This window comes from Rhodamnia argentea, chromosome 2 (assembly GCF_020921035.1).
Source record: "Rhodamnia argentea isolate NSW1041297 chromosome 2, ASM2092103v1, whole genome shotgun sequence".
NCBI classification, from domain to species: Eukaryota; Viridiplantae; Streptophyta; class Magnoliopsida; order Myrtales; family Myrtaceae; genus Rhodamnia; species Rhodamnia argentea.
In genome coordinates, this window is record NC_063151.1 from 483,567 (window position 1) to 505,419 (window position 21,853).

General features: G+C 40.7%; 3 protein-coding genes across 9 annotated transcripts; 2 read left to right on the plus strand and 1 right to left on the minus strand.

Annotated features, from left to right (window-relative positions):
* Positions 1–4,833: 4,833 nt before the first annotated feature.
* Positions 4,834–6,198, plus strand: LOC115751629 (calmodulin-like). The gene is made up of 2 exons (XM_030689571.2): positions 4,834–5,478; positions 6,094–6,198. Exon 1 carries the CDS (start codon positions 4,865–4,867, stop codon positions 5,426–5,428), a length of 564 nt encoding a protein of 187 aa, XP_030545431.1. The 5' UTR covers positions 4,834–4,864; the 3' UTR covers positions 5,429–5,478; positions 6,094–6,198.
* A 1,724-nt stretch (positions 6,199–7,922) lies between these two features.
* Positions 7,923–10,100, plus strand: LOC115751634 (protein LYK5-like). Its single transcript, XM_030689577.2, has one exon. The coding sequence runs from the start codon at positions 7,973–7,975 to the stop codon at positions 9,866–9,868; it is 1,896 nt and encodes a 631-aa protein (XP_030545437.1). The 5' UTR covers positions 7,923–7,972; the 3' UTR covers positions 9,869–10,100.
* A 58-nt stretch (positions 10,101–10,158) lies between these two features.
* Positions 10,159–18,025, minus strand: LOC115751591 (protein DA1). 7 transcript variants are annotated; one of them, XM_048274734.1, is made up of 14 exons: positions 17,758–18,024; positions 17,576–17,649; positions 17,253–17,415; positions 16,419–16,570; positions 16,045–16,135; positions 15,031–15,241; positions 13,737–13,857; positions 13,533–13,616; positions 12,604–12,723; positions 12,290–12,502; positions 11,673–11,735; positions 11,368–11,471; positions 10,947–11,005; positions 10,159–10,681 (listed from the first exon to the last, which is right to left on the minus strand). In XM_048274734.1, exons 4-14 carry the CDS (start codon positions 16,527–16,529, stop codon positions 10,362–10,364), a joined length of 1,497 nt encoding a protein of 498 aa, XP_048130691.1. In that variant the 5' UTR covers positions 16,530–16,570; positions 17,253–17,415; positions 17,576–17,649; positions 17,758–18,024; the 3' UTR covers positions 10,159–10,361. The 7 variants fall into 7 exon arrangements, with proteins under 7 accessions (XP_048130691.1, XP_048130692.1, XP_048130689.1 ...); XM_048274735.1 differs by having other exon boundaries at positions 17,253–17,271; positions 17,388–18,025; XM_048274732.1 differs by having other exon boundaries at positions 17,253–17,649.
* Positions 18,026–21,853: the final 3,828 nt, after the last annotated feature.

Sequence of the window (21,853 nt, forward strand, 5' to 3'; positions counted from 1 at the left end):
ATTTTTCAAAGCATGACTTGTGATAGTGACTAGAGATTATGGGTCCGGATGGCAACGATTTTGATTCTTTGATTTTGTTTTCGGGAACAATTTTGGAGCAAAAAGAAGAATAAAAAAAAATTTGATTTTGAAAAAAAGAATAACTTTTCGGAAACCTTTTTTTTTTTTTTGCATTTTAAAGATTGAGATTAAACAGGCTAAGAACACATATAATCAACATCCCTATTTAAGTTCTATACAATAATTGACCTATTCATTGTAACTACATTCAACAACAGATCATTATACCACACTAAAATTACTTATGAGAGCCTAAAATATATTTGGACAAGTGAGAATTAAAAAGTAATCAACTAAACTAATATGAAATTACACACTAATCTAATATGGTCTCCCCTTTGTTAAGCTTAAAATGAATCATTATGACGGAAAAATTAGACGGAATAGCACGAAAAAATATTATATGCAATATGTTATTTAAGAGAATTAATATGAATTAATTTTCAATTAATTCCGAATGTAGGATGAAATTTCACAAAGTAATGATGTAATTATTTAACTTAAATGACAAAAATTGGGAAGAGAAATTGTTCTCGGGACCAGAAATTTTGTGCGATTACCAAACGCTTTTCTATTCTAGGAACGGAAATTTGTACAGTTATCAAATACGTTTTGATTCTCTAAAACTCATCCCGAAATAGTTTTTTTCTTTTGAAAATAAAACAGGTTTTTTCACTTTTCCATAAAAAAAAATGTGCAAATTTCACGAAATCACAAAAAAAAAAAACGTGCAAATCTACATGTCCGTCTATGTTTACATGTCGTGAAAGTTTGAAGATTTTATATTAAGCGAAACTTTAAAAGTAAAAATCAATCTTGTCACGTCCTTATAATTTTTAAATTTACATAATGCATATTTGTAGGCATGAAAACTTATTTGAAGAAAATTAACTATCTCCCTTCCAATTGACTTACTCAAGTAAACATTTAATTACTGGCTTGATCATGTATCTTGTGGGGAAAAAAAAATGAAACAGTGCCAAGCACACATGTACAGGCCTGGTGACTAGCGATGAGCAAAACCAACCACCCGAATTGGATCGAACTGACTGATTTTGGATGGTTTCTGAGTTCAACGGTCCAATTTCTCGTTCCATAAAATAGGAACTGGTAAATTTCATTCTGTCTCTCAATTCTAGAGGTGGAATTGTCCACTCTGACCACCCGGACTAGACCGATTATCATTCTTTTATTTGTTACAAATCTGAAAAAAATTCCTACTCCCATTCTAAAAAAAACCTAATCGTAACCATTCTTCACGCATGGCACATTCATGTCCGCTTGCTCACTCTTCTTTCATAAACCTCAGAGCCAGAGAGGCAAGTGCTCAAACGACCTCTCAAGTACTCGAGGATTACTTGGCTGATCTGCTCGAGCCTTGCGTTAGCAGGGTGATTTACTGGGACTCCGATTTGGTCTTCGTCGGTGACATCTCGAAGCTGTGGTCGACCAGCCTGGGCTCTAGGACAATCGGCATGCATGTTGGAGTACCGCCACATGAATTTCACCAAGTACTTCACTGAAGGCTTTTGGTTGAACTGGCGCCTCATCGGCTCATTTGCCAGCCGGACGCCGTGCGACTTCAACACAGGAGTAATGGTGATAGACCTGACCAAGTGGAGGAGCGTGGATTGCACAAGATGATCAAGCGGTGGATGGAGATCCCCAAGCATGATCGTTTATGAGCTCAGCTATTTGCAGCCAATCCTCTTGGGGTTCTCTAGGCGCCATGTGGAACCAACACGAATAAGGTGGTGACAACGTCTATTAAGAAAAACGTTCAGTTCCTTTCCAACGCCAGAAACTAGGAAGCGGCTCTCTGGTCTGGTTCCCAATTTCTGCATGGAAATCGGACCACCCAGAAACCGATCACCCCTACTGATGATGGCTCGGAACAAGCATTTGTTCACATGTTAGTAAATACATTTGACCGAAACTTATATGCCCCTTTGGTGTCAATGTGCGATTAGTGGCACCGACTCGTCATTCGACCGAAACCCATGCATCCTTCCAAAGGTGGGGTTTTTGTATCACATCGAAGATCTCCTTCCTAAAAATGATTGTTCCTATCACTCATAGAGATGAATGGAAGATTTTTTTTTACCGTCCACGAAAATGTTTAGGCATGAATTATTGTCGAGTATGCAAACATTTCTCACTGACTACTTATTTCAAGCGATAAAAGCGATCATTTTTAAGAAAATATTTTTCAAATAATTCTTTTTCTACAAAAGAAAAAAAATGGTGCCTTAGGATGCGTTTCCATCGCATAATATGAATAATCTAAAAATATTTTTCTAAAAATGATCATGTGAAATAATTAGTTAACTGATTTTTTATTATTATCGAAAACTATTTATATCGAAATATTTTTATGGATGATGAAAATATTTTTTTTATTCATTCTTTATTGTAAGCGAGACAACTGATTATTTTTTTTTTTTAAAAAATATTTTTTAAAATTATTTATTTTTTCGCAAAACAGAGGGCTCCTTAGCGCAGTTCACAACCAATCCAAGCCCGTGCGCAAAACCTGGTTGGCAGAGGATGAATGTTGTGGGCCTTTTTTTGGATTGGGTCTCTCGCAAGCACTTGGAGACCAAATATATACATGGGCTTAAAGTCAGGAATTACGATCAGCATTGCTATTGTCCATAACCAGCTTGAATTTATCACATCACGTTATATATCAGTGTATAAGTTGCTCTGTGTATTGCTATACTTATGCTATTTGGATTTATTGTTTGACCTACTTCTGCTGGAAGCAAATATGTTGGAAACGAGGATTAAAGAGGCTACACCGTGATGGCCAAGGCGCATGATAATGCCTCGAACCATTAATTGCTTCCAGAGATTCCTTCTCTTGTAGTACTAATACAAAAGAGAAATGATTTCTGTGTCCTGTCTTTAGTCTCTTCCGAGCCATAAAAAATAATTCAAAAATTATTATGGGGTCCATTTCTTAAAAAATTTGTGCCCACGATATGGTGCTACTTTCACAGTTACCCAAATACTGTTATGTTAGCAAAATCCAATTCAAAAACCTCATATAACGACTGCAAGGAGCCTCGAAACCTCAAAATTCAGGCTTATTTGCAGCACACTCATGTTAAAATCAGGGAGGAACTTTGGTTGCTTTTAGATTATACGGGGTTCTCGGCAGCCTAAATCGATTGCCTCGTTGTCGTGAATTCGCTCCAGGGACGACATTTCGCATACCATGATTGACTCGATGGGAAGAACCGTCGTACTTAACGAGCGCAAAAAGACATCATGCCGGGAAGCAATGGGCTTTTAAATTAAAGCTTAGCGATGCTAACATGACTACAATCATCTTTGTCTAATTTGTCCAATTGGTCGGCTTACCTTCTCTTTGAAGAAAACTGCCTTTTCTTTTTTTTTTCTTTTTTGCTTTTTATATCAAGTTCAACATCAACACTGTCGACCTCCTTTTCATTATTTTTGAATTTGTAGCACCCTGAAACTTTATAGCTTATATTCGGCACAGTCTAAAGGAGGTAGAATGGAAGGAGATGGCGGTGGCTACAGGTGAGCATGGTTTGGGTTGGTTTGGTTCTCTTAGGAATCGGGGACCGGATCGGTGGTCTCGGTACTCAATTTTCGGAACTCGGTTGGATCGATGGTCAAATCCGGTTCTCGGGCGTTTTAATAGAACCGATAAAATGAAAAATAAAATGGAAATGTATTTTAAAAAAAGGATTTGTTCGATATTCACATATCTACATGTAATATTCTCGTGATTCACATAAGGGATGCCCATGTCACAATGAATATCGAATAAAATGTTTGATATTGAACATAGTTACGTGAATCTCACTTCTATGTATAATATTGTATTTAACGAGAAAATATTTAATCAAAAATATTTCCTCATGTGCAAATCTCTTTCTTTGTCTAGAATCTCATTTCTAGGCATGCCAATTGTATCTAAAAAATTAAAAAAAAATTGAAAATTTATTGGTTCGGGTGGGCGATCATCGGTTCGCGTCCCCCTAAAACCGGGAATCGGACCGTCTGGACACCGATTTCACCTTGAGGAATCGGGAACCGGACTTGTGACTTCCAGAATCGGACCAAACCTCTCAGTTCAGTTCAGTTTGGGCCCATCTTGCTCACCCCTAGCGGTGGCCATTGGCCAGCTTTTACATCTATCCGAAACTTGTTTTTGCACCCGTGAAATGCACTATGCTCTTCTTTTTATAATATTTTAGGACAAGAGTTTGAGCGCCTGAGATCGATTCATAGCAAAAATATATAATTTTTTTTCTTGAAGTTTATTGCCATAATAGTTTTTGGATGACCGTGAAAATAACAGCATATTGTGAGCCATAAATTCTTGAAAGAGTTAATTCCATAATAATTTTTAATTAATTGCTATTTATTTTTTTATGGACTAAAATAGGCTATTAATCTTATAGTCACCTAAAAATTATTACATAATTAATTCTTTTGTTTTTTTTTTAAAGTTCTATAAGGTATCTCTTGCCAAGTCAGAAAAAGACAACGAAACCTACTAGAGGATGAATTTCCTGCTCACTTTCACGGTAAATGCTGAGCACAATCCGTTCACGGGCCATTTTCCCAATTGAAAATTCAAGTCTTTCTGAAGTCTGCGACTACGAAATTGGACGGCAACTTCACGCCCGTTTCCGAGCAAGAGTCACCCTGTCCCCGATCGTCATCAGTCAGCTCCAATCTTCCACGCGATCGCATGTATAAAAGCTCCGATCGATGCCACTCTAATTTGCCAAACTCCTAAGAACCCTTGTACAGATCACATCACATGGCCTCTGCTCTAGTCCTTAAGCCCTCAAAGTGGCTCGTCAACAGGAGCCTCAAGCTTCTCAAGCTCCCGCGTAACTTCCACTCGAGACCCAAATCTCCAAACGCTCCGTCGAGCACGCCTTGCCGTGCCGACACCAGCGAGCACAAGTACTCGCGAGCCTTCCAACGCTTCGACCACGACGGAGACGGGAAGATGTCCAGCGAGGAGCTCAGCGCTTACTTCGCGTCCATCGGCGAGTCCTTACCCTGCCACGAAGCTCGGAAGGCAATCGCCGACTTCGACCGGGACGGCGACGGCTTGCTTGAGTTCGAGGACTTCGTCCGCATGGTGGAGCAAGACGGCGGCGAGACCAACAGCGATCTCGAAAGGGTGTTCGAGATTTTCGAGGCCGGCGAAGGCCGCGGGGGCATCACTGCTCGGGGACTCCAGCACGTGTTGTCGAGGCTTGGGGAGAGAGAGCATTCGTACGAAGAGTGTGTGGGAATGATACGTGCTTTTGATCTCGACGGGGATGGAGTGGTCGATTTCCAGGAATTCCAACGCATGATGACTTCGAACTGATGTTGAGACGATGAAGGGCCGCAGAGTTTCCTGTGAAATGGGATCAGAGTGCATGTTTTTGTATATATTGGGCTTAAAAGTCCGTCCGTGCCCAGGTTCGCCCACGATTTAAAAAAGTCAATAAAGTTCTCTTCGCAAAAGAAAATTGTTTCGCCCAGGTACGCCGAAATTGTGTTTCCAACCTTATTAGCTCAGGCGGACCTACGGTAGGCTAAACAGCACTGATATGGGCATGCGATACGCGGCACAACACGACTCGCCGACACGTCATTATAAAAAGATAGAAAAATTTTACACGTTAAGACACTTTATATATTAAATGTAAGTTTTTTTATATATACATGATAATGTCATGTATATATAAAAATATCAGTCACGATTAGGTTTTCTTTTATGGCTAGCTGGGTATATTAATTTTGGGATAGCTAGATATATGAATTAAATCATATATATTTTTGATAAAATTTACATTTTGACACTTAATTTATTTAAATGCTTAAAATTGATCCCGTGCGTGTCGAAATAACGTGTTGAGATGCTGGATTCGCGTGTTGCTGGGATGTCCGGAGCACCGATAACGTGTCGATCGCATATTGAAGAGTGTCAGACACAACATAAAGGTCTTTGGAAAGTGTTGGTGCTTCATAGACGGTAGGCTGCCCAACTTGTGATTAGGTCTAGTCCGCACTCATCGGCAAGACTCTTACTCATAAGTGGCTATGGCCAATGGGGACCCCTCGAAAGTATGTTAGGTGAGACACGAGACACTTATCCGTCGCATCTAAATCGAATGGTTAATTGCTCGGTCAATCCTTTCGTGGATTGTTTGCGCTTTGTATGGTATTTCGTAGTGTGATGCTAAAGGCAGCGACCAAAGACCCATTCTCTTCAACTTCTTCGTAGTTTCATGGAGCTGGTACGGTGAAAATGCTTGAACATGCAGTGAAAATGCTTAAACTATGCATGGACAACTGGTTCATTGACTTATCTTTCAGATCCAGCCGATGGGATCGTGACCTCACACCAACTTCGACATCTTAAGAGGGTTTGCGAAGACTTGGATTACATCCGTTTATGAATGAAAAGGAGAGAGTCAAGCCAAACTCGAAAATTAGGATAATCAGTTACAATCTAATTGTGTGTCCTTACTATTCTAGGCCAAGTTTTAACACTCCGAAATCGAGAGGACTGCAATACGGTTTGGTACGGCTCTCGATACAATCCAGCTTGATTCTGAACAACCAAATCGATTGCTGCAATCGACATGAATCCGATGCCGAACGGAACAGTCCTTGCCCGGACCCGCAGACGGCCTTTTCTTTTGTTGGACGGTTTGATCGTGGCTGCTGAAGGAGATGCAGCGGCTGGGTCACGGTTTATGCTCATCGTCAAACCCAAAGCCGTCTAAAACAAGCACAAAGGACGGCCTGTGCGTGTACAAAAGCACTTGTCCTCTTGTGCTTGTGGCTGGGTTCTTCTAGGTATTATGTGTCCCTCTACTGTAATGACCCGGTTCGACCAGAGCGGAGAATGATTGCCGAGGCCAGAAAGCCCACATAAGGAGCGGCTCCTAGCAGACTTCTAGAATGATGATGAGGGCGGAAGAGAATCCAATTAGGCACTGAACAGGAAGATAGTGTTTCTAGAACGTAGATAGATGAATAATGGAATTAACTCACGGAGAAACATTTTCACGTAACAACAATACTTAACTTTAGAACTTCAAAAGTTAAGCAAGCGCGGATGAAAGCACTTTCAAGCGCGGATGAGAAGGTGTCTCTACGTCAAAAGTCAAAATCGTAAGGTTCGATATGAAATGGATCAAAACGGACAATACCTCGAGTGAGTTAAATTTAGAGACGTCACAGCTACAATTCATGACACGAGCTACATTATTGTTGTTAACCTTGAATGCCACACAAGAAAATGAGGGTAGGAAACGAAATCATCGGGCAACTAGAATTGTTTGACCTGGTCTTTGATCGCCGTCTGTTGCTTCATTGGTCCCAAGAATTTACAGATTTTGTTCTCGTCTGTCCTGTGAAGCCCAGACAATGATTCTAGGTTTGCGTCTTGCGTGGGGCGCTCCGCTCAATACCAGACGGGTTGGACCAAAACAGAAAAAGAAAAAAAATACCAGACGAGACAAAAGTTCAATTTTTCATGATAATTCAAAGTGGTCCACTCGTAGAGAACGACGTTAAAATCAAAATTTTGTATTTACGCGCTTAAGAATCTTTTAATGGCTAAAAAAAAAATATGTTTAATGCATGAACTCAGTCAATATCACTCTACTGACTGTTCTGTAATCTACCCATTCAAACGGAGATTTATTGCGTAATTAATATTAAAATGAGATTATGGGGCCACACTGATTTCTTGATTCGTTTGTGGATCAAATCCAACCGATAGCAATGTCCATTAGCAATCGATTTTTTATAGACTAAAGTTTTTAATACAACTTCACGCGGTTATGTGACAATGTTATCAACGCCAAGCTTCCCCAAAGCACCGTCGAGAAATTTTTGATGCAAACCGGCAACCATGCATCGCCAGATTGTCCTCAGTTTCTTCGTGCTCAGTCTCTTCATTTATGTCCATGGTCAGCAGAAGTACTCCGGGAATTCGGTCCTCAACTGCGACGGCGACGACCGGGACGGACCGTCCCCGGCCTTCCTCTACACCTGCAACGGTGGTCGACGGGCCTGCCAGGCTTTCCTCATCTTCAAGTCCCAGCCTCCCTACGATTCCGTCCCGGCCATTTCCACCCTCCTGTCCTCGGACCAGGCGGGCGTGGCGAGAATCAACAACGTCACGAGGCTCGCCGTATTCCCCACAGGCAAGGAGGTGATCGTCCCCGTGAACTGCTCCTGCTCGGCGCAGTACTACCGGGCCATCTCCTTGTTTCCCGTCACCAGCGGCGCCAACGACACTTACTTCACCGTGGCGAACGACACCTACCAGGGGCTCTCCACGTGCAGTTCGCTCAAGCGTGCAAATGCACACGGCGAGTCCGGATTAGAGGGGCCTGGCGAGCTGCGAGTGCCGCTCCGGTGTGCTTGTCCGACCAGGAATCAAACTGTGAACGGCGTCAGGTACTTGCTGACCTTCTCAATCAACTGGCGTGACACTATTACGGGTATTGGTGAGAGGTTCAATGCTAGCGCTGAGGACATCCTCACGGAAAACGGAATTTCTGAAGCGAATCCCACTATTTTCCCCTTCACGACGATCCTAGTTCCTCTCGTGACCGAACCTTCGAGCTCTCAAACCACATTACTGTATCAGGAACAGCCATCTCTGCCTCCGCCGACTTATGTCTCTTCAAGAAGGGAACCCAACAAGGAACTGTATTTGGGGGTCGGAGTCGCAGCAGGTGGTCTTCTGGTGACCCTTTTTGCCGCATTCGCATGTTTTCTGTGGCATAAGAAGAAAAAGGAGGCGGTTCCCCAGTTTCGAGGGCAGGCAAGTAGGAAATCGGCCTCGCCGGTGGATCTCCGTGTTGAAATTGCCAGCTTGGAGGAAATCCTGAAAGTCTTCACGTTTGAGGAAATAAAGAAGGCCACGCAGAACTTCAGCTCCCGGAACAGGATCCAGGGATCTGTTTTCCGTGGTGCCTTCGGCCAGGAAACCCTGGCAGTCAAGAGGGTGAGTCGAGACGTGTCCAACGAAGTGAACATATTGAAGAAGATCAACCATTTCAATCTGATCAAGCTTCGGGGGTTCTGCGAATTCAATCGCTGCTTTTACCTGGTTTTTGAGTACATGAGTTACGGGTCTCTGAGGGACTGGCTTTCCTCCGGTAAAAGCTCCAAGAAAACTCGGAGCTGGAGCCACCGAATCAATATCGCCCTGGATGTTGCCAATGGACTTCACTATCTCCATAGCTTCACCAAACCTGCCTACGTACACAAGGACATCAACAGCAGCAACATACTGCTAAATGGCGATCTCAGGGCCAAGATTGCTAATTTCGGTCTCGCGCGCGTCGCTGGAAGGGAAACGTCGAGCGCTTCCCTGACTACACACCACCGTGGGGGCCGAGGTTATATGCCGCCAGAGTACATCAAGCCGGGCCTGGTCACTTCAAAGACCGATGTCTATGGCTTTGGAATGATGCTCTTGGAACTGATCACAGGGAAGGGTGCGGTCATTTTGCAGGACGGAAGGGAAGTTCTGCTTTCAGCCGCAATTGCTTCTGCGATGGAAGGAGACGACACAGAAACGGAGATTCTCCAAAGCTTCATCGATCCTAGACTAGAACGTAGCGGAAGAGGTTTAGCTATGCGGATGGTTAGATTAAGTCTAACCTGCTTGGCGCACGAGCCTACGAGGAGACCGGGCATGGAGGAAATAGCGGCGACTCTATTGAAAATCCAGGCAGATCTAAAGGCCCAGGAAATTCTACCGTCGCCGTTGAAGCTTGGTAGAAAGAAGTAATTCTCAGTACAGCGAAGTTAGCTCTCTAGAGGAGAACCTCTTCATCATTTCTATAGCTCGTGCTGTATCCAGTTAATGCCGCATTCTTTTACCATAAGAGGTATTGAATAGAAAATGATTGATTCTCTTGCCACTATATACTAGACTGATCCACGTTACTGAAACTGTCAAGAAACACCATCAAAGCAGATGATCACAGCAAATGGCTCAACATTGTCTTATGTAACAGAGGGAAAGACCCTGCGACCCGCCCCAAAAAAAAAGAGCTCATTTCAGGTCGAGACAGCGACTAGAAAAGTAACCGTGTTTATTAAATTACATCGCTTATGATTCGAGATGTCATTATGCCATATAACGACAATCGAATGGCAATTTAAAGATCTCATAGCAAGCTGATGGCTACGTGAATTCGAAATTATTTTCAGCGTGAAAGGCCATGCCTTTTCATTTCAGTAGGAAAACAGAAAAAAGAATGTGAGCAATGTTTGGTTGATCAGTATGGGAAGTTGCCTCTCATTCGGATGTGGTCAAGTGTCCTTCGAAGACCGTACTTATGCACAGCCAGTAGACCGGCCCTAAGTCCATCACCGTACACCGGGGAAGTGTCTGACTCTATCTGGTGTTTAAAGAACTCCCCTAGCTTCCTCTCGAACTGAGATCTCGCACCTTTCTTAGCTGCTCTGGAAGCACCTGAAATTGAGGAGGTCGACGCAAAGTTATGGCTTGATCCAGACGTCAGTTGTGTATGCAGCCACATGTGAGCTAGCACTTGACAAATCCCTTCTTCGACATCTTGACGAAGAGTGGGGTAACCTTCAAAACCATCCCAGGTATATCAGCAGCTTGAAGAGGAACACCCAATCACAGATAGAACACAAATGAATTGATAAAACTCGAGTAGAATTGAGAAACCTCCCCTAATACGTGATGCCACTTATTGCAATCACAAGTTTTAGGGAAAACAAAAATCCAAAGGAATATCATAATCTTAGTAATTGAGGAATATAGAAAGCACACTGATGAAACTTCGATCTAATTTTCCGGAGACTCAAGCTAAAGAAATATACTGGAAAAGAACCTTTTAGTCGCAACCAAGCATGCATCATTTCATGAGCCAGTATGGATCCAGTCAGCAACCTGCACATAATGTTCTGATGAATGATTCAATAGCACATAAGCTAACAACTATCAGAGTCTGCAAAAGCAGTACATGCCGAAAGAGAGATCCAAAATCTTTGTCCAACACACTAGATCATTTTCTGGATAAAAACCTCTTTTCATAACTTGCATAAGAACTAAATCTCATTTGTATTATTAAGTGCTACTTGTTCAGTCTTCTCGTCTGTCAGCGAAAAACTTCCATTTTTTGAGACCACGACCCATCGCGGAGCACTTTCTCACTGATTTAGTGAGATAAGTGTTTAATCATCCTCCACAAGACTCTTGATGTTTTTTCAGGGCTTCAATTCATCATAGAATCAGATCAATGGATGGCATACCTTGGAAGGCCATACAAGACTAGAACTGCAGTCACTTCACATCGACGTGCCAGTTCATAAGGTTCTGTTATTGTGCCTGCTCTTCGACGTCCCCTGACTCCTGGCTGTAGTAAAATCTGGTTATGAAGGGCTACGGTAGACTTCAACTAAATCAATCCTAAACTATGATGGGCATGCGCACTTGCATGTGGGATGCCTTGTGCCTCTGTGTATGGTGCAAGACCACCACCCACACGCACACATGGCACCCGAACCTACCCACCCATACAAACACAGAGAGAGAGAGAGCGTCTAAAAGTCTTTACCATGCCGATTGTTTGTTCTTCAGAGAGGCACAGTCCTCTTGTCTCAGGCATATGATGATGGCCCTGAACCAATAAAAAAATTTCAGTGCAAAAAGCAATAACATGATCAATACGACTCAGTTTATGATAATCTAAGGTCATCTGTGTTCGCAGTAACATGAACTATGATTCAACTTGCTAATCGATATCTCCACTGACAATATTGTTCAGAGTAGACTATGGGGGATGGATCACAGATGGAGTCGGCCAGAACGAGCAATACCTCAACCAGTATGTTATTAAACTTCAGAAGGCACGACTTTAACGAATAATGATAAGCAAACAAACAATGTGAAATTAAGTCTTGTAACAAACTGTTGAGCACAGATTATTCTAGGACAAATTCTCAGAACCACCTTACATTAATGATCCAGCAAAAGCTCAGAAGTCAAACTAATTTACTTCAGTGGTTGACATCAACACTATAATGAATCAAATTAATGGTTAAGAGTTGCATGAAAATTCTGACAAATACGTGAATGCAATAAATAACAATTGTCACCAGTGCAGGTCACAGTTATCTACAGTTTCCCACCACTAAAGGAGCTCTAAAGATTACTTAGAGCTGTTTGACTTACGTGTTTCTCTCCCTCCCTTGCTTCATTTAGTGCTTGTCTCTCGACCAAAAGTAAAGGAACTTCCTGCTCCACTTTCATGTTTAGACCTTCATAAAATTCTTGGATACCAACATACAGTGGTTGACATTCATTTGTGTCCATCACTGCTGAGTCAAAACACTCGAGACAGAGCTTTCGACCATCTTTAAGAGAAACATATCTGGTCTCTCGTGGCTGCACATGAATGAGGAGCAAATTCTTAATCCTCATGACATTAGTTTATAACAAATTCATCACCGGTTTTAAGCATGCAAAAGTAGTTTAGTCAAATTGACCTCCATTCGCTCACAACTGCAGCATCGGGGAGTCCCATCATGTTCGTGAGAAGGGCAGTATTTCTGACTCCAAAAGGGATGAGCCCTGTACTCAATAAGACCAGCAAGGTTTGTAGGGATCTGGCAAGAGATTTCCAAAACGAGCATGGTGAAAGAGTGGAGTTTCTAAAAGAACCAAAGAAAAAGATGGAGGCTAATAGCCTTTTGTTCCCCATATCGAAAACTGGGCACTTTATCCCGCAAAGATCAATCAGCAGCACTTACAAATGTTAAAATACAAATTTCTTCTTTTCTTATTCTTTGATGAATAAAAAGTTAGATATCGAAGCACCGTGAAGAGTCAAAACTGGAGCTTGAGGATTGGAGGACCACGATGAATCCACTCAATCATAGCCCAATGCTAACTATTTCAATTAACATATGAAAGGCTTAAGGGCAAAAATATTGACAAATAAACAATATGGGGGCAAACGAATTTAGTAACGAACATTTCTAGTAAGTGCAACATGAGAGGTTGGTACAAAAATTCTTAAAGCAGCTATTTCCATTTTCTATCTATTAAAGTGCAAAAACTGGGTAAATGACAAATGCAAAACAGGTACTGATCACCTTACATTTAAATTATAAAACACGAGACTCCACGCGAACATCTCATTACTTACTATACTACATTCTCGGACAACCCGTATCTTTATCAACCCGGACTAGATTGCTAATAATTTGTCATACATTTCGCACTCAGAAAAGGCTGGGCATGAACATCCTAGGTTAGCAGTTCAAACTGAATTTCTGAAGCAGTTTCCTCTGAAACGGAGACAACTAAAATAGCCCTATGGAGTAACTGCCATAGAAACCACTTGAGCTTGCATCGATAAAGCAAATGGAGTAAACTATCAAGAGCTTTAGTTCTAGTAACTCCCATGACTTACAAAATGGCTGCAGACATCACACTTTGGGTGGTAGTGCTCCTTGTAGCAAGATTTATGGTAAGGATAATTGCCCGACAAAGAGAACTGCATAAACATGCTAAATTAGCCAGTCTACAGCTCAAGTAACACTGCCAATAAAGGAGAATGGATTCCTAGACAAGAAATTATCAAACAATTCACTCCAGTAATTTAAATGCGTAGTACCTCATATTCAGAAATTGGTAGGGTGCAAGCGTGGCAGCGGAAACATTCAGGATGCCAAACAGCATTCATACAACTCAAAAACCGTCCATGACCAATCTCTGTATTGCATCCAGCACAGATCCTGTAGAAGAGAGAGTGAATATCAATCACACTTTTGACGAACGCATGGTGCTTGAAGGGAGACAACCGTCATAAAGAGAAAGCTAAGAACCCCACACAAAGATTAACCAGCAGATCTGACTTTGATGGTTTCACAAGTATGCAAGGCGCTTGTAAGATTTTATTGAATTGGAAGATGGCAATAGTTTTAGTGCTTTGCAGGATATGCTCTGAAGTCACAACAAAATCCAAGTTTCTTCTTTTTTTAGAGTACAACTTAGAAATGGGAAAATACATCCTCTATTCTCACTTTATGCTATGGCTAATCATTAAAAAAAAAATTTAAAGCTACAGCATGTACCCGACTGTGGAGAGAGGTGAAGTTTCACTGCTGAAGAAACGAAAATTTGTGACATCTGAGCGATGTCATGAGGCAAATGGATTACATAACAGTTATCCAAAGAATGCACACAAGATCTCATTTTGGAAGAGGTCTTTTGATTGCTAAAGCTAATAAGCTTCTAGGTGAAAATAACCGAGTAAATCAGTTCACTGGAGGCAGGTACAGATAAACTGGAGCAGACTAATTGGACCATATTGGCTTATTATGGAAACAAACTCCGTAACCTGGAGCAATCGAGACCATTGCTTTCAGCTGAAAATGCTGGAAGTTTCATGTCAAATTAAGTTCGCTGGTCAATCAAAAAAGCAGGATAATACTCCACGAATTTTTCTTCTGAAGCCAAAGCAAAGTTCTGAAGTGCCCTTGTAAGTTCACCAACATAGATGTCCACTTTCTGGTGAAATTTCACTTAATTGTTCACTTTTCTAGCGGTTATGCTAAACCAAATAGAAATTATTCTTTGATAAAATCAGTTTATGCACTTAGACTGTCTCCCTTTGTTAGTTAAGAGATAAGCATGTTGTCTAAGCTTGAGTCATTTTTTGAATTTGTATCTCACAAATAACTAGACAAGTTAAACGTAAAGTATTTCAAAATGATATTCTAATAGGATCTAGTTTGCTTTAAAGTACTCTATTACCTTCACATGCAACAAATGCAGGCAAATGCCAAATATGACAATATGCGGCTATGGTAAGCCTATGAGAAAGGCTTGGAAGAAGTGAATCTGGTACTTGCACTGACCACAGAAAGGATAAACAATCGGACCCTGTTTTATTGTCTCCCACGTACCTGTAGCCTGTTGGATAGTGCATTGGCATAGGGTGATATGCATTGCCATATCGTGGAGGAGAATATCCACTTCCATATGAGGGAGGAGAATAAGCATTTTCATGTGGGGAAGGAACACTTTCGTCTTCATGCTGAGGTGAACTTTCAAAGTTCAAGCTTTCTTGTATAGCTTTGGCAAGTTGTTCATCTTCTTTCAACTGAGATTCATTATCTATCCAACAATTTGAGAAACTACGTCGAATTCTAGCACGGCACATTTGAGAATGCACACATCAAATAAGACACTTTCAAGTTATTTAGCTGAGAAACTTAAATTTTCATGCAAGAGCATGCCTTATCATCAAACTCCCACATGGCATAAGGAACTTTATGTGTGTTAATAGAGTATAAGATGTACATATGTTTCCATATTTTGCAGTGGCTGTTAACTATAAATTTGCTATTCTAGTGCCCCATTGGACGACATGCAGATGCTTAATCCTCCGCCATAAAAATTGAGTTGAAATTCGTCACCCAGAAACTCTCAGACTAAAATTCTCAAAATGATGTCTACAATGTGGTTTCTCAGACCTAAGGTAAAGAAACTTCAGCAGTCTAGCTGCATATCAGCCTCCAGCCCAGAATTGCTGTTGGACATCATGTGATCTGACCGTGCATGTAGGTTAGGCTCATATGCATCCTGAGCAACCAATACCTGCTCCTAAGGTAAGCCAGGTTTTACTGCTTCAATGCAACATTTTTAGAATCAAAGCACTAGATAAAATGTATCATGTTGACCTGTCCAATTTTTCTTTAGTAAACTTCCATAAAATATTAAACATAGCTCTGCCATCTGTACCAGTTAGCCATGGGGAATCAAACAATCTCATCATTCATATCGTCGACATTAATACATCATAACTGTACCGTACATTTAACACAATATAATCAAAGCATCGATTTTAGCACATTCTATAACACAAAGCATCTAATATGAGCATTATTGTGATTGAAGTAGTTAGCTATATCACTCACCAATAAAATTTGCTCTGTTCTGATTTTGTTCTAAAAGGGATAGCGCAATGGCACGATCTATATCTTCAGCCTCATAGTCCGACAAGTTATCCTATATTTGATTCAACAAGAAATTCTATCAGAGGGATAAGTGAGTAAACTTGGTCATAAAACCCAGAAAACTTTGATCGAGGCAGATTTATCAGGCAACATAGGCAAGTTACTGTGTACTCTGACTAAGATCTAGTCAGAGATCTAGCAGCAGAAGAAACAAACAAGCATGCATTTCAGAGCAGAGACATCATCTATAATACTTCTGGCACTTCCCACCATTAACTTAAAATTAAGTGGGATTCAATCTTCAGGGACAAAGCAAGAGTTGTAGATGAGAATACCCCTGAAGTGGAAGAAGCATCGTAGGAAGGATCCGTCCCATAATTTTCATCATAATGGCCTTCCGAGATTTTGTGACTCGAGCCTTTAAAGATTTTGCTGAACCAACCCATAAGGCTAAATGTTATCCGCTCATACTCAGGAAAGCTTTTACCTTCAAAGACATCAAGGACTTTCTGTTAAGTGAGGTCTACAGCAGAAGTATGCTCCAGATACTCTCATGATTCTTCTTATCTAAATCCATCGCATTCAATGTACTCATAGAATCTCATGCTTAACAGCCATAGACATGCAATCGAAGTCGATGTAGTTTTCCTCCATCATTCCATGATTGCGATCTGTGCCTTAGCAAACAGCCGACATATGTTTCGCAACTAACTCTGAGCTCAATATCTAATGGAGGTACAACAAGTGGAAAGCAAACCATCTACTCCTAATCTACAGTATTGATCAAACCCTATTCAAAAAGCAGTATGTTCGAACACACAACCATTTGTCAATGTTCACCAATTTTCTCGTAAGCATGCTCAAATTGAACAAGAAAAGGATTTTAGCTATAAGGCAAAGAGCACATAGAAAAACAAAAGATAAGCTAGTGATCAGCCCACCAGTGATAGTTGTGAGCTTATGAGCCGAGAACCAGAGTGATAAAGGAAGCGCTTGAACAATGTAAGTTGACACATCAGAGTCAAATATGTGTAAACATGGATCAGGAACTAAGATTCTTCCAGCTCAACATGTCAATTAAAATCATGACAATACAACGTTCGACTTCTGATAAAAGTAACACCATTAAAAATATAAATAAAAACACGCGTAGTGGAGGAGTGACTCACCTCAAACAAATCGCAGAGCCTGCAACCAAAAACGGCCCAAGCGGTCGAGACCCAGATCAGATAACATCACAATTCTATGAAAAAGCAACAGCGATTCTCGCATGGACAACACCCTTCATACTTCTCTTTTCTTCCCTTTCCGTCTCTTCGCCCAAACAACAACCTTTACAGGAAAGAAATGGAGAAGAAACGCAATGCACTCCTTGCAACTCTTCAATAATTACAAATTAGAGCAGAAAAATCCGTCCTGAATACCAGGCGCAACGACAACTTTGTCCAAATCATGTGCCTACCTACAAGAAACAGAACAATCGAAGTTCTACCCAAAAATGCCAAAAGTCAAATTCGGAAGAAACCGCAAGTTCTTTTGGCAGGTTTTGTCCCGACCCAGAAGGATCTGACGGTGTATCGTGCATCAAAAACAGACACCCAGGTTGAGTATTTCAAATTATTTCCATCAAACAAATAGTTAATGCGGTTTGAAAAGAACTGAAAAACCAAAAACGATAGTGGTCTCTGTGGGGTCCTGAAAGGAAAAGCAAGGCGACCAAAAAGCAAGGCGACCAAAATTTCACAGAGAAACGCAGGATCGGGAAGTCTTCTTTTCTTGAATTTTTTAAAAACTCTGCGTGTCAGGTGTCAGCAAGCGAGTTGTTTGATGGTCAATTTCGTTCCGAAAGCGGGTTAACCATCTTCAAGTAGATGAAGTTTTGTGACCGGATGCAGAGGTAGAGAAGCCGTGGGATTGTAGTGAAGATCTATTTCGTATTCATCATTGCATGCCAACAGGGTGACCGATCAGAGATCTTTCCAAGTAATTCGTTTTGTGTTAAGTTTATTTACTCGGGCAAATCGTCGGTTATCTTTCTTTTTTTTCCTTCTCTCCCGATTTTCTTGATACAATCGATTTATTATTATTGATTTATTTTGATCCAAAGATAAATGATTATCATTTTTAATTCGGGAGACTGATGTGTTCAATTATTAAAATATTATCCTTATAATTTTTCCCTTTATCTTGGTAGGAATATTTTTCCCATTTAAAACTTTACAATGACAAATAGATCTTCATCAACACTACCATAGTATTAGATTTTGTGATGTTTCAATGCATTAATCAAATTATATCGATTGCTTTTCCTTGCTTTAGTTTTGTGTTCGATTTATTGTCCTTTGAGTTCTCCTAGATCGTCGTTATAGTGATTCGTGGTTTATTAAGTGGGATTTTGCAATCAAGTAACTTTGATTTTAATAGCCCAATGTATTGAATTTTTATCATTTTCTTTACGTAATTAATGCATTTTGAATAGAATCCATCGAATGTTCTCGTGAAATGCTGATCGGGCAGCAGCGTGTGTGTGTGTGTCATACTAGTAATTCGCTAGAATGTTGTGGGATTTCGATAAGTACATAAATTGCAAAGAAATAAAAGTTAACTCCTTGTGAAATTAAAGCAAAATGCAACGACTTGACCTTGAATAGTCACTCAATACACGTCAATTTTATGTCTTGCAAGTTCGACATGACTCGGGTGGACACGAAGCCGAGCTGAACAAAATTAAGCTCAACACAAATCCACTAACAAGCGAACCACAATTAATTCCAATGTTAGGCAGTTTCAGGAATATTTGATTATAAGTTTGGCTCTACAATTTGTCTCATTTGGGCAAATCCGCTTCTGAAAATTTTGTCCTCTTGCTCTCATTTGTCAATCCGGTGCTCGGATCTACCGTTCAAACGTTGATATCATTTTGACCACAAAAAAAGGAAAAAAAAAAGTTGGCATCACGATGGCCTGATCTTGAATCAATCATTGCTCCACTTCGAAGTACAGTAGTTAGTGACACAGCTCTTCAACAACTTGCAAATAATCCTAGGACACCTGCTATTCTTAGAAGCTTTATTTATTTTTGGATTAGTACCATTGAAATCCTAACCCGACATACCGATATGACGTTTACTTCAAACTGATTTTTGTGTCACAAAAAAAGCTCAAATTGATACACTGATGCCACATTTAACCCAGATTATCTTGAATTGCTTGTTTAACTCAAGCAGATACAGGTTCATGTTTCTTTTGATGAAATTTATCTCTATCGTGAACAATATTCTTGCAAAGAAAGTTAATGAAAATAGATGAATCCGGGCTAAAGCTCGACTGGCCCCGAGCGAATTGAGTAATTTTAGCTCAGGCTTTTTTTTTTACCAGGCCTGCAGATCGGGCCCATATATGAAGTCAGGCCCAGTCTATTCGGGTGGGCTACAAAATCACTCTAGGCTCAGCCCACTCAACCCGTTTGCACACCTACCATCGATCGTCACCATGCCAGAAGTCAGTAATTTTCAGTTGAGACACTTTAAAGTTTTAACAGGCTGTGTTTTCAATAGGTTGTAATTTTCACCCTTAAAAAAAATAAATTAGAACGCTAACTAAGTACTCTATTCATATTGCATTGTGAAAGGTTTTAAATGTTCAATGGATGCGTTTCTTTCGCAAAAAATAAATATTTTGAAAAATAATTTTCTAAAATCGATTGCTTGAATTGCTTATAGAAATGAATAAAGGAAAAATGTTCTCATCGCCCATGAAATTTTTCAAACATAAATTGTTATCAAAACAAACATATCCTAAATAGAGTCCAACTTCCGAACATAACAAAAGGAGGAAAGAGTAAGTAAAAAGTTACCGAATTCTATAGATTGAACTGGACAAGATCCGAGTCTCCAAGAGCTCCTACATTGAATCGTTAAAAGATAGAAAAGTGCATTCAAAGAAAAAGAAGGCAAAATGGCCATATAAGGAACCAGGATTTGAACAATATAAACCGAGCTGGCCTCTACAACAAAATTAAATAGAACACACAATGAGAATTTCATCTAGCCGATACGTTTGGTTCAATTTTTTTAAGAGGATTTGGGGGAAATGCTAGGTTGTTTGTCGGGTTGTTTCAAAAAGCATTTAGCCAAATGTCGGTCTTGGGAATGTTGAAAGCTCAACACGATAGGAAATCTTTGAAAGCTCAATGTTGATAGAAACCAACATTGAGCTTTCTGCATTTGGCCAAATACTGGCGTAAGGTTTTTTCTTCCAAAGCTACCCTCACCAATTCTTCCCATCTTCTTTGCTACTTTATTTTTTATTTAAAAAAAAAAATCAAACCCTAGAGCTAAGGCAACCAGCGAGCCGATCTCGGTATCGACAAGAGTTAGCCAAGGCCACCAAGGGTCGGACGACCCCCAAGCAATGGTCACTTGGGCCACCTAGGTCGCGTGACCTCGGCGGGGGCCACCTAGGGTCATGCGATCCTCAACGATGGTCACTTAGGTCCTATGACCCTAGGCGGCTTCGACCAACGGCCACCGGTGCCAGATTTGGCTTGCCGGCGATCGTAGTCCTAGGGTTTGACTTTTTTTTTAATTTAAAAAAAGAAATATTATAGCAAAGTCATTTTGCAAATTTTTATTTTTCAAATGCTTATTAGCTCAAAGTTGCTTTTCAAAGCTTTTTTTTTTTTTTTTACTAAATGCAATTTGCATTTTCCCAAAATCCCTTAAACTAAAGGCATTTGTATTTTCCCAAAACCCGTTTCCAAAATCGAATCAAATACTCCCGCCTATAGGACTACGTTTGGTGGGCCAATAGGATAACTTATATCTTATATGGTATTTGGAGCAACACCAACTCCAGAAATAACTCCTTACCAAAAAAAAAAAAAAAAACTCCAGATATAACTTAATATAGCTCACATAAAAAAAATTCCATCTAGAGAGTGCGATAAACCCCGTTTAGGATACGTGAAATTTGAAAACTAAAAAAATAAAGGGTCACCCTCATGGAATGCAACCCAGAGAAGCTTCACTTCTCTTCCCAACGCGTTCACGGGCAGACTCCAATGGCCACCGCTCCTCCCACCGATGACGACCTACTTCCCGCCTTCAGCCGCCAGGAAAAGCAGTAAGACCTAGATCGCAGAAGGTAGCAAATTTTAGTGCTTGAGCAAGAATGAGAGCGTTGTGTTCAGATTTCCCACTCATTGGCTTGGCTAACCAGATCCCCACCTCCACCCTTACGAACCTCAAGGCTCGATTTTGATCTCTCCGATCTGTTTGTCATTTCGTCGAACGGGTCGCGGGCATAGAGAGATCGCGTCGTCAAAATCACAGTGCCCGTTAGTTTGGTCCACGGATATCTGACGGAGAACTCAAACACGGGAGCGGCTCCAAGCTGCAAAGTCGACGGTAGAGCGGGGCAAAATCCATCAGTTGGTCGAGGGCGGTGAAAAGGAGGCGCAGAAGGACATGACGTCCTTATCGGCGAAGTCACGGGAAGAGGGGCTGTTCTTCTTTCATGGCAACAAATATTTGATGGATGAATATATGAAAATCCTATCATATTCTTATCATATCTGACAGTACCTAGCAAAAATGTCCGGACGGTCAAATGCATCCTAACAGCATAATAATGGCTTTTTTCTCATTAGCTGTAATGTCTTTTGTTAAGAACATTTCATTCAACAGCTTTCGTGATAACCTGTATGAGGGTTTGGTCTTTGAAATCAAATTGATTGGGAGGTTTAATTTATGGTAGAGAGTTAATTAAT

Bases quoted from the DNA above. Each gene is read 5' to 3' on its own strand.
- LOC115751591 (XM_048274735.1), bottom strand. From the start codon at position 16,529: ATGGGTTGGTTCAGCAAAATCTTTAAAGGCTCGAGTCACAAAATCTCG. The intron at 12,503-12,603 runs GTCAATTTGACT...ATTCATGTGCAG, and splicing joins GCAGTTGTGAGCGAATGGAG to CCACGAGAGACCAGATATGT. The intron at 11,736-12,289 runs GTAAGTCAAACA...TTATTGGTTCAG, and splicing joins CAAGGGAGGGAGAGAAACAC to GGCCATCATCATATGCCTGA.
- LOC115751634 (XM_030689577.2), top strand. From the start codon at position 7,973: ATGCATCGCCAGATTGTCCTCAGTTTCTTCGTGCTCAGTCTCTTCATT.
- LOC115751629 (XM_030689571.2), top strand. From the start codon at position 4,865: ATGGCCTCTGCTCTAGTCCTTAAGCCCTCAAAGTGGCTCGTCAACAGG.